General features: G+C 33.9%; 1 protein-coding gene across 15 annotated transcripts in view; it reads left to right on the top strand.

Annotated features, from left to right (window-relative positions):
* LOC138326010 (microtubule-actin cross-linking factor 1-like) overlaps window positions 1-13,230 on the top strand; it is a 217,162-nt gene that overhangs the window by 63,244 nt on the left and 140,688 nt on the right. For 13 of the 15 annotated variants that reach the window (XM_069272102.1, XM_069272103.1, XM_069272092.1 and 10 more), the window contains 4 exons: window positions 2,974-3,021; window positions 4,467-4,556; window positions 4,996-5,073; window positions 7,275-7,367. In XM_069272102.1, coding sequence (XP_069128203.1) covers window positions 2,974-3,021; window positions 4,467-4,556; window positions 4,996-5,073; window positions 7,275-7,367 — 309 coding nt within the window. The remainder of the gene's footprint in view (window positions 1-2,973; window positions 3,022-4,466; window positions 4,557-4,995; window positions 5,074-7,274; window positions 7,368-13,230) is intronic. The other 2 variants (XM_069272097.1, XM_069272099.1) reach the window with 1 other exon arrangement.

The following is a 13,230-nucleotide window of genomic DNA, read 5'->3' as shown; positions in this document are numbered from 1 at the left end:
GCCAGGCCATAACGATAACATTGTCATTTCGCCAGGTAGAATCGTAAATGTCTAGCGAGCATGTCATTGAAAGTTTGGGTCACAACATTTGGCTATATATAAGGACTGTTGGTGTTTATTAATAGGAGTTTAGTCTTTCATCAATGTCAGGCGTATCAACAAATATTGGTTTAATACTGGTCATCAGCGATAGCATGGACACACCTTACACACCTAACAGGTTAATGTAGCTAGAGGTGGCAAAATGGCCACGGTGGCTAGCTCAAACTGACCACAGTGACAGTTTATGTATTAGGGTTATAATGAACATAAGGTGACAATAGATTTATTTACTGATGGAAGAAGTGATAAGATCAGACACATGTCAATGCCTTCATCGATAAATATAATGATTCTATTTACCGATATTCTAAAATTTGTAACTTTCAATTACCTTGATTAAATTTACAGTTACTACTAGATATTTAACAAAAGAAATTAATATTGCCAGTCTTAAACTATACCACACTTATGTACTGTAAGTTAAGTGATAAAAAATAGAAAAGTAAATACTTCAAACTAATACACAAATCCTTTGCACACTGTAGAATAATTTCACAGTGATGCAGTAAATTATAAAAAATGTGTACTTATAAATCTGTCAGAATGTACCAGTATATACACAGTTAATAAAGGTCTTCTGGAATTTATTGATAAGACCTTTCCATTCATACACTAGATAAACTAAAACCCATATGTTTAATCTGCCCTTGTGATCACTCAGGTTCAACAGATTGTGGGCGGAGCCTAAGTCTGATCCCTGAGGCCCTGACACAGCATATGTTGATTAGGAGCACATGGTCTGTGCCAGAAGTTTGACCTCTGTATTTAATACAGTGACTCACTTTAATCCATTTACTTCCCTTCCCGTACTTCCTATCACTACACATATAAGATGGATCAAATTTGGCTGTGGGGTTGCCACAGATGAATGCCAAGATAATGTCTAGTGTTTGCTGTTTTTTCGTGTCAAACTTCACTCTTGTTAGCCTAAGTAGATTTTCCTCTAATAAGTTGGTTCCACTTTTTACAAAAACTATAGAATTATAATGACCTAGTGGTTAAGGTGTCTGACATACTGCCAGCAGCGCATGGTGAGCAGTTGTCATTACAAGGGTTGGTAGTTTTTTCTCTAAATAACATCTCTAAATAACCACAATGGAAACACAGCCAAAGTCCCTAACATTTGGAGTTAAGGTTCATAACCATTCCTCATCAACGTGAGATTATATATATAAAATTAGGATTTGTTCTGATTTAGTGAGGTTATGCCAATGTAAGGTTGTATCGGTGTAAGTGTAAAATTACAGCTGTACACAAGTTGTAATGTAAGGAGTGTCCTGTAGGTGGTAAACCAACTGATGTATTATAGGAGCTAGAATGGTCATTGGTCAATTCAAGGTCATCTGTTTATAAATAGACTGAATATAATGCCAAGAAAAATATTGTAGTTGTTTATGAAATATTTGTTGATCAGAAGATTGTAAGGGTGGGCCTGACAAATTTTTACAATTCTGTGATGTATTGTACTGTAGTATTGGAGGTTTGAGTTTATAAAACAACATTGACAAATGGTCTGAGATTCCAGGGTTCAGGTAGTGTGTACCGATATATACATAGCGTATAAAATTGATATTGGCGATAAATTTGATTGTTTGTTTAGAACGAAACTATCTCCTGATATAATGACAATGGTAAATATTGTTAAACTTTGTGTAAACAGGAAAACAGAGGATGTTTTAGGGTCATAAATCAGGTTATATGGGTGGAGCCTGGACCTTAAGTCCACACCTACACATCAAACAATCGTGTGATTATCTATATAGGCCAGATAATACGGCTGGTGACACTGACTTTACAACAGGGTCTTATAAATGTTTGTAAGGAACTGGGTGATACATATTAGGATTTGTTTGTTCAGAATCAGGAAAAAGCTGCTTTTTAATTGGGTGAAATATCATTATGCTGATCAGGGGTTTTTGATATGGAATGTTCTGCTACCCAGAACAGTGGGCATGTGATCCCCCAATTAGGGGGTGGATTTCTATGCTGTCGATGGGCTACGATGTAAAGTTAAATAAAACCAAACAACATAGTATATTATATCTTTATAGATTTCAACATTAATTTGTAGTATTATTTGTTGACATTTCTCATTTAATTATTACACGAAGATGATGTATACTGGTATAAAGATATATATGTGTGATCGGTCTGAGTTGTGGTATTGTATGAATTGTGATGTTTATGGTGGTTGGTCCAAGGTTAATGCTGAAAGCCGCACTACTGAACTGGAGATTCAAACAAACGAAAGAGTTGTTTGTTATGAAACTTTGCTTTTGAAGTTTTGGATACAACTTCATGGCCTAAAGTAACAAAAAGAAAAAAATATGTGCCATAATTCAGTTTTTCTATCACTGATAACTCATTCCCCCTATAACATGATGTGAACTCTACCAATTCTGAGGATGGGAATAGTTCATTATGAAATTACAGGGGTGATTGAGTTGATTTATGAATGGTAATAAAAAAATATGTGCCATAATTCAGTTTTTCTATCACTGATAACTCATTCCCCCTATAACATGATGTGAACTCTACCAATTCTGAGGATGGGAATAGTTCATTATGAAATTACAGGGGTGATTGAGTTGATTTATGAATGGTAATAATAAAGATACAAGTTGTGTATATATTCATATTGTATGTTTTGAATGTGCTGTATAGCCATCAGTATTTTTGTGGGGATGATATTTTCATGATTTCAAATGACAACTTTTCATTAGCTTAAATTTATTCTGTAAAATGATGATGAATTAATAAATTTTGTATGTTTTAAGTAAAAATCATGAAATTTTGACCTGCATGAATTGTCAGCTGTATATTAATTATCCGTTACACATATTGTAATTACATTGTTGTGTTAATCATCAGTGGTCTCCCTTACCTGTTGACTACATGCAGCATTGGAGATTTTCCCAGGTTTGTCACGAACAACGACATCATATATTTTTGCATGCCTCAATGTTGTGATTCCCCGCCTTGCTCCCCTTTACGCCCCACCCTCCCCGTCAGACCATCATTATTTGATGGTTTTAGCAATGTAATGGTTGTAATCTAACACCAAGTTTGAATTTGAAACAAAATTGCTCCTTTATCAAATGAATCATCACCCATCACATCATATTCTATCATCATCAAATCATATTTAAAAAATATGTTTTCATATACAGTAGTTAAAAATGTTGATATTGATCACTAAGCTTCAGAATCCCATCCATTTTCTGTGGATTTCCTTCCATATCTACTATCGCTTTTGTTGACCGATTATGGTTACACCTTGGTGATTATCTAGTTGGCATGGTATTTGTTTCCAGGAAACTTATTTTTAGTCCTGTTACAGTTTGGTTTTCTATGTATTTGAGTTATGTATTGTTTGCTTATGTTTGATGATGTCAGATTTGTTTTTATAAGTTGCATGTATATTTATGTAAGTATGTGAAATGTTTAGAAGATAAAAAAAATTGTCTTTTTGAAAATACACTTGATGCACATATTTTGATGTTTTTTTTTTTTTACTTTTGTTTTAATTTTGTGGGAGTTAAAAGTTTCACTGATCAGAAAAAAATCAGTCAAAGCATGACTATAAGTTTTGAAATATAATCAAGCATGTTAGAGTTACCTCCCTTTTATACTGTTTAAAAACAACTGCTGTAGAGAGTACTTATCACAAAAGGCATGGTCTCTGGAATCTTTACTACTTTAATTTGTTAACAGTTAATGCAAACACTTAAATTACAATTAGATCATGCATTTTAGAAAAGAATCATATTCCATGAAAGTGAAAATTTGGTAAAGAAAATACAAAAAGAAAACAAAAAAAGAAAGAGAAAAATTACACTTGGGCTGAATTTCATTAAAGACAATTGAAATGTGTCCCTTGGGAGTTTTACCCAGTTTGAAAAATATCTTATTATTTAATTGATAATTGATTAACATATTTCCTTTTCTTGACTTTTTATGGCATAGTTTATGCATATATTTTGAATTAATTAAGATATGATTAATTTATGTCAGTGATTATCATTTATTTAAAAAAAATTCTCCTGAAGTAAGTATCTAATATGACTTTTAATAAGATTGAATACTACCCAAAAATTGATTTAAGTTGTTCTGCTGAATTAATGAACCAGGTAGTATATTGATAAAGGTAGAACAAATCCTAACATTATTAATGATATAAAACGGACATACTGATGGATCACTCTCATTTCATGACATTCTTTTCATCATTTCACATGTGTAATTCGTTCATCATATTTATAGGAGAATTTTATCTCTATTTTATATACCTCGCCACATGTTTTATCTGTAGTATGTGATTTTCACACATAGCTTACCGATTTTCATGTTTTTTTTTACTGTAGGCTGGGCGTCGGATATTGGATCTTTATTCTGACCTTAAAGATGGACACAACCTGATATCACTGTTAGAGGTGCTGGCTCACGAATCACTGGTAAGGCTTTACCTCTGCAGGGAAGTACCGCTTGTGGTACCTTGTACAAATAGAACCAATTGTGGTACCTTGTATATATTTATCCTTACCATACTACTTTGTGTCAGGTCAAGGGAAGCAACTCTGTTAGCCTTATCCTATTTGGTCTCACTCTGTGTTATAATATAAAGATTGATGGCAGACCTCTTCAGTAAGTCTTGGCAGGATTGCCTTTTTTCGTTTTATCAATTGAAGTGATGTTTGGCAGGACTTTTTCTCTGTTATTAGAAGCATTATCCTTGTAAAATCTTAATGAAATCTCAATTAGAACTTTCAGTGGTCCACTTGAGTGTAGAGCATGTGTTGGATCAGACATCAGATTAAAACTGGTAACAATAATCATTATCAAGACTTAACAATGATGTGGCTGTTCACTATAATGTCTGTTTTATCATTTCAGCCGAGAGAAAAGGGGCGCATGAAGTTTCACAAGATTCAAAATGTACAGATAGGGCTGGAGTTTCTGGCTCGTAAAGGGGTAAGAGATGATATCATCCACTGTATATTTAACAGCTTCTACAAAGTATTATAATTATTATAGCACTGAGGTTCAAGGATTAATTCATGTCATTAATTAAGTGGCTTACAGTTTCCTTTGTTGGAGATATTAGTAACTCTCCAGACTATCAATTGTGTCCTACAAATAGAGATATCTTCACCGTTGTACTGGTATTAATGGTAAGGTAGTAGTTTATCTGTAGACATAATCAAGCATTATCAGCATTTAGATAATTTGTTTATTAAGTGAAACACAAGTAAAACCAGCAGGAATTTGCAGCTAAATCTGCAGGACTTTATAATTAAGATTACATCCCTTTTATCTCTAGGTTCTCCATAAGGGAGATAACCCATCATCTCAATCTCTCTTTATACACCTGCTGAAATCATTTTAGGAGATTTTTTTTCACATTTTCAACTTTAAGAGATCAGATTTCTTGGTAACTATTTCATAATGAAAGTCAGTTTTAATGAAAGAAAGAGAAAGTGGGATAATAAAGTAGGATTATATAGAGGACTAGAATTAAATAAATGGTTGGTAGAGTACTTGTGTGGTATTCCTACTTCCTGTAGGTGTGTGTGAGGTAACAGGTCATTAAGACTCTTACAGCGACATAAAGTAACAACCAAAGGGGCTTCTTAAGTCAGTAATCTTAGTAATGAAACACTCATAAACACAAAACTTTCACATTATTTTAACGATGCTGCAAAAATAATTAAACAACATTCCGAGCCCTCACAATCTTGTTTATGTACTAAGAGTTTTGTTTCCACATCCTACAGTAAATTTAGGTTATAGAAGAAATATCAATGTGTAGATACCAGTCTATAGTGTTTCAATGTAAGCCTCCCACAAGTCATTAACAAAACCTAAACCCAAACATTCAGGGAGGAATGCTGAGACTTGGACACTTTAACTCAGGGATTTAAGGATTGTGGGAACTTCTGGTAATTAAAAAAACACAAATGTCAATTATCAACTTGATGTCCTGATCATCATCAGTACCAGTTGTTGGATGCCTAGTACAGGTGTACTCTAGGCGGAGGCTGGAGGGGGAGATGGGGGTGTAAACTGAGTCTTAGATTGTACCGACAGAGGGGGGGGGGACTTTCAGTGATGTAGAATCATAGCTGGTGGTTAATTTCTCAAAATAAACAAAGAACTATAACGAGCTTTTTCTGTTTTTATGATTAGATGATGGGCTTTTCATCTGTTATCTGTATTCTGTCCATCTGTCCATCCAAAACAATTCCAGATTCTGCTAATTCTAATGAATCACTAAATGGATCTTTCTCATGTTAAACTAATCTTCTTTGCATTTTCTGTTAATTTCTGTATTTGTCTTGTATTGGTAATTCCCTTTCAACCTCTGAATTTTGATCACAAAACTTTGAAACTTTTTATGATGAAAATGACAGAATTTTACTGTAATAATAATTCCTCAGACATCTTTGAAGTATGTAACCCAAAATATCAAACCACTTGATTCAGCCAAAGGTTTATACTGACATATGGTATTTTGCTAATTATTGAAACAGAAAACAAATAATGTCAGCCAAAGGAATGATCGCCCAGGGTGGTCTGTATGAAAGTGTTTTCCCTTGAGGATGTTGTTAAATGGAAATGAAGGGATATGAAGCTTATTACTACCCGTGTCTTTATCATAGATATGAATCACCATGGTAACCTAATGGTACAATAATATCAGTATATTGTTCTACCATATTATCAGAAAAATCTTGTTACATAGGGCAGATATGTCTATAGATTTTCGATTGTTTTGAAAATAATGTGCATGTTAAGATTTTCTTTATCGCACAAAAAGATTTCTGGATTAAAAAATAAAGTGAACTTGTCAGTATCTATTATAACTGTAGAAGTGTATACAGGAACAAAGGGTTCAGATATTGATATGTGCATTGTGTGTTATGGAACTGTATCAAAGTATAGTCTGTTCAGAGAAAATGTTTCATTGGAAGTGATAGATTTACAGGGTGGTAATATTAAATGATAGATTATTAACTTTGCTCTGAAGTTTTAAAGCTCCAGCAGTTTTAATTAAGGTGTTCAGATGTTCACTGAGAGTTTATACCTGTCACTATCTGAAGTTTTCTGTTGAAGTTTGAAAAAAAAGAACTACAAATATAACTTAAATCTTTTCCTTATCTTTCTTATTTTAGATTAAACTTGTAAACATTCGATCAGATGAAATCGTCGATGGCAACCCAAAGTTAACGCTTGGTCTTATATGGACGATCATCCTCCATTTCCAGGTAAGTTACCATAGCAACATAGCTGGTGTCTGTGGCTTTTGGACATGCCATGTAATCAACAAGAGAGATTAGATTCATGGCGAGTTTTAAATTTTCAGAACTAGAAACTTTTGATACTTTGATAACTTTATCTTGCAGGGAAAAATCTCACATTTGATCAACAAACCATTGTTTATGTAGAATCATTATCTAAAGGGTATATATCATTGGTATTGAAATGGTTTTAGATTGATCACTAGTAACCAGGAATAGGTTAGTTGGTAGAGCAACAGGCTGATATTTAAAGGTCCTGAGTTATAACCTCTATTTGGCTGTGCAGTCTTCGCTCCTTCCATTCTATCAATTTCCAGTTATGTGGAGTGTTTTCTGTCATCAGAGATGTTTTGGTATACTCATGATGTGATGGATCCATGTTTACTTGTTTTTTGATGTGGTGATGTTAAATCATCAGTACATTTTGTTGGATCTCTGGGATAGAATTCAGCATCACTGCCTCAAGATGACAGTGACAAAGCTTTCTACAGCCGCCCAAATTCATCACTACTTGATTTTCCACCAATCAAAATGCTCCTGACATTTGGTGCATGTTTTTGCTGGTTCTGCTGTCGAGTGCAGCAATAACTTGATACATTATGTGGAGCAGGTAGAAACAAAAAACATGATAAGGATTGGATGTTTTCTCAGGATGAAAGTTGATTTACATGTAATAAAGTAGTATTTTAACTGGTTCTGACACAGTTTGATCAAATCTCAAGTTAGAAATATTATTAAATTTCAAATAAATGAAGAAAGAAATTTAATAATAAAATTGGACGATGTAAATATGAAACTGTTTTGATTGTTGTTGAAGATTTAAGATGTGTAGATGACAGGATAGGACTGTTGTTATGGACAGAACAGGTGATGTAACAAACCCCTACCTGACAGGACTCATTAATTACAATGTGGCTTTCTGATCTTATACAGAAGATAAACTTCATCTATACTCTTATATCTTGTCCTACCAGTTTGGATTCACATGAATGCTAACTAGGATCTGACTTTAAATGCGAAGACCTCACGTCTAGTCTGCGACAAAAACTGATCACCTGTGCTTATCTCCCTTGGAAAAGGAAAAGTCTCCCTTGGTCGGCAGTAAATCTCTCCCCCGCTGGTTGTCTTCGTATATCTATCAAAGTTTATTGAAACAAACATCATGATAGCTCACTTTGGTCTTCGGTCTGTGTCTAATGGGGGAGTCTCGCTGTGAAAGATGTGGAAAAAATTACGGATAAGTTATCACTTAAATGATAGTATAGTGTGCAGTTACCCTACACGATTGAGTCATCACTTTTTGTGTTCTTCTGCTGCAAATGGAGAAACCGTGTGCACATTAAAAGGGAAAAGACCTCCTTGGGTCCAGATAAGATTCTGGTATTTGTATGAAAGATATATATTCGCTTATCTATGATCAGTTAGTCAGCCAAGTTTTTACGTGTACGCTGTCAATTACTGCGATTTTGTGTTCATTGTGTGAGATAGATGTTGGTGGGAATATCAAGATATCTCTCAATAATGCTGAGAAATCTCACCTCTATGATCCAGTTTTATATACTTACAACAAAAGTACCTGACAATTTTCTGTTCACATGATGGTTCTATGTTAAATTGACTTGTTTCTAAAGTTTGATATCAAGGACATTGGAAGATGGTGTTAGTCTCTGACATCATCGGACAGTTTGTGGCTTTCAAAATCAGACTGAAATTATTTCAAAACCTACAGAAAAACTTAACAGTCAAGTCTGATTATGATGATTTGTGTTCAATATTGTAATAATTGATAATGGATTTGGCTCATATTTAAAGCGCAACATTATAATGACGTCATGTGATGGTGATGTCACAATAGATTCACATTCAATTTGGTGCCATATGTGTAGCCAATCAGAAGCCAGTTTTCTGTCACATGATATACTAAATGATTATAACATTGCTTGGATTAATTTACGTTAACATGCCAGTTGAGCGATACAGGCCCTTCAGGCTCTTGTTTTATTCAGCTAAAAATTCAGGTCAAGATTATACTTACCAAAATTAAGAAAATTCCAGCAGTAGTTATCCTATTTGTGTTATTTATCTATGATAAAGTACAAGTTTGTAACTCATTACATAAACATGGCCTTTAATGTATTATAAAAACATTACTTTTATGGCAGATTATGTGTCATAAAAGTGGTATTTTCATGATATCATTGGATTAAAATGTATAAAACTAAGTTTTTGTACAGTTTACATAATTACTTGGCAGCATTAGAGGTAATTGACTATAAAAATCTCTTTCACAGTTATTATACAAATATCCAGATGTAGATGCATTTACAAAAATTCTTAAAATGTCCTTCAGGAATTTATTTTCGTTTCTGGCTCTTTTCACATGAAACCATATGAATGCAAGAGTTAAGAGATTTCCCTATAGAATGATATACAAGCAAAGAAGGTTCTCATATTATGATAAACTCAAACACACAAGTCCACTATTGTCTATTGGTTTGTATACCACATTATGGATTGTAAAAATATTACCCTACTTCTGTTTATTGCAGACTTCTGGGCCATAGATTCTTTGTAGAAGTTGAATACTTTTGTTGCGTTTTCTCAGCTTAAGATTCAGCTTAAGATTCAGTATTGCATAACCTTCAATCTGGTTAATGTAAAGCCTATATTAAATAAACATAATATATTAATTAACAAGTTCATATTGTATTTTTTTGCTGTGGTAATTCAATTAAGAAATGGGCTGCTTAATTTTATATTCCCTTATGAACAATAATTTAGTAAATAATTCAGAACTGTTTTGACACTATAATTGCTGGACTGTGTCATTGGTATGTGCCTGAGTTAGGAGAGAAAGTACTAAAACTACGATTGTTGAGGCTATTTTCAGTAGATCTGGTTTTCTCTATTTTCTACTGTTTTATCTTGAAATCAGACTTTCTGGTTTTTTCCTGGTCCCTATTCTGATTCCTGATAAAAGTGCAGGCCTGGGGAGCAGGGTTGAATCACCAAGCACATGTGCACACTGTAATTTGAGCGAAATCAGGCATGCAAACCTCAGTCCCCCTCCCCGAGGTGACCTCAGGACTGGGAGGGAGGGGGGGGGGACAGTGAAAAAAGAGAGTACCAAGAACATAATTCTGAACATTTACTGAACATTTGAAACTCAATCAATTATCCAAATTAAAGATTACTGTAATCTAACTATTCTGTTATAATTGGTCTGAACTTTATATTTATTCAATTTGATGATTATGTGACAAAAAGGTGGTAGTTATGTGGTGATATATAAAACCTTAAATAAACTTCAGTGGATAATAAAATGATGCCATAAAACACCAAAAAGCTTCTTTTATAAAAATCATTTGTGGGAAATTGTACACTTAATTTTCTGATTTTATATAACAAGGAAATTAAAGTTCTGACTCCCACAGCTCCAGAATTCATATAACATTATATGGAGTTAGATAATCAACTCGTTAATGGTATGTGCTGTGTGGCTACAGTTGGTAGAATCTTTAAATTAGTTAATGAAACTATAAAAACAGATATGAAATTTCAGCAGGGATGATGTTTTTGGTTGATAGCTTCAACAAAATGATGGACAGCTATGTTTGATAGGAAGACCATTGAGTGGCTATGACTTCACTCACATCATTATCTGTATGGAGAAATACAAATCAATCTTGATTTCTCATCAACTTATCAAAATAAGGGGAAAGAAATACTTATCTTTGGTATATGGTAAAACCATAATTCCTGCAGATGGCACAGGTTCTGTGAGCAATCAGCATGCTACCAAGCTGTGATAAGCTGGTCTATGGAGTCTGATAACGGCCAAATCATGTATCATTGTTCTGACACCATTTTAGTGTAAGTGACAGAAGAACTTTAATGTATGTTTTTTTCCCCTAACACCATAATTCACATTATTCATCATTCTTTTTGGATTAGAAAAAAATATCTGTATCAGTTTTCTTTATTGAAATTGATCTTTCACACAATTTACATAAAACATGAAAATGATAAGCATTAGGATGATACTCTGCCCTGAAACCCATGTCTGGTAATAAGCCCATGTCTGGTAATAAGCCCATGTCTGGTAATAAGCCAGTGTCTGGTAATAAGCCCATGTCTGGTAATAAGCCCATGTCTGGTAATAAGCCCATGTCTGGTAATAAGCCCATGTCTGGTAATAAGCCCATGTCTGGTAATAAGCCCATGTCTGGTAATAAGCCCATGTCTGGTAATAAGCCCATGTCTGGTAATAAGTCCATGTCTGGTAATAAGCCAGTGTCTGGTAATAAGCCCATGTCTGGTAATAAGTCCATGTCTGGTAATAAGCCAGTGTCTGGTAATAAGCCCATGTCTGGTAATAAATCCATGTCTGGTAATAAGCCCATGTCTGGTAATAAGCCAGTGTCTGGTAATAAGCCCATGTCTGGTAATAAGCCCATGTCTGGTAATAAGCCTATGTCTGGTAACAAGCCCATATCTAATAATAGATGTGTGAATGGCAATAAGATTTAACCTATCAATAAGCCCATGTCTGGTAATAAGCCCATGTCTAGTAATAAGCCTATACTGGTACTAAGTCATCACCTAGCAATAAGCCCATACATGATGAGCCATTGAAGTAAATAAGGTCGTGTCTGGAAATAACCAAACTTTCAGAATCTCAGATCATCACGTCAATAGATGCTTTCACACTTCATATATGTTAAAAAGCATCATCTATAAGAATATGACATTCATTATTCATGGCTGTTACTATAAATAGAACATGTCATATCTGATAGTTCCTCATCGTCATGGTTATTGGTATACTTTAGCAGCTGTTATACCTGTTGTTTTTACAATTCTAATCTTACTCCGAGATTGAAGATTTTAAGTGCAGTCTTTGAATCTGACATAAAGCATGGGGCTTATAGACAATTAGTGGTTTTAATTGTATGTTTATAATGAGTATATCTTGCTGTGTGCGTAATTTTTACATGTATAAACTTTAATACACCTAAGGAAATGAAGACTTTCTGCTGGGTTATGACTCAACTTCCTATATACAATTACATAACTCCTGACGTACATTTCATCGCTAACCACAAATGAAATATTAATAGCACATTTTCTGTAATCAGAACGTCGACATGTGCTGCCTCAGTTTGGAATCGGCATGAAATATCTTAGTCATCATCTTGTCGGAAATACTGCCAGGTTTTGACAGAAGTCTTCAATACTTCAGAGTTTAAAGTCTGTCAAAAGATGGGACCATGGGAGTATTGGAAATGAAGCTGCTCAAATTCAACTGAAAAAAATGAAAGATCTTGATCAAGCTGGTTATCAACAAATTTGAACACATATATAACATCGAACGTTTTGAAAAAGTTCCAAAAAATTTAATCAAAAGTTATTAAAGTGGAATGTCGGAACATGATGATTGAAGTTAAGCATTCCTTTGATGTAGACTGAAAATTGACATGTTTTGTCAGTTTGTCAAGTTCATATAAGAAGGCTAGCTTTAGGAACAGCTTTCTTGCTAACATTCAACTGAAATAATTTTTAAAATAAAGTTAATTTTCTTCCTCTTTTTGTTTCTTTGAAATGACAATATAGAAGGACAGATTTGGGTGATAGCTAATATTGGTATTGTAGTGTATGATAGAGAGAAGGACAGATTTGGGTGATAGCTAATATTGGTATTGTAGTGTATGATAGAGAGAAGGACAGATTTGGGTGATAGCTTATATTGGTATTGTAGTTTATGATAGAGAGAAGGATAGATTTGGGTGATAGCTAATATTGGTATGTAGTGTATGATAGAGAGAAGGAC

Source organism: Argopecten irradians, chromosome 6 (assembly GCF_041381155.1).
Source record: "Argopecten irradians isolate NY chromosome 6, Ai_NY, whole genome shotgun sequence".
NCBI lineage: Eukaryota > Metazoa > Mollusca > Bivalvia > Pectinida > Pectinidae > Argopecten > Argopecten irradians.
The sequence above is the reverse complement of the archived record's forward strand: the minus strand, read 5'-3'. Positions and strand labels throughout refer to the sequence as shown.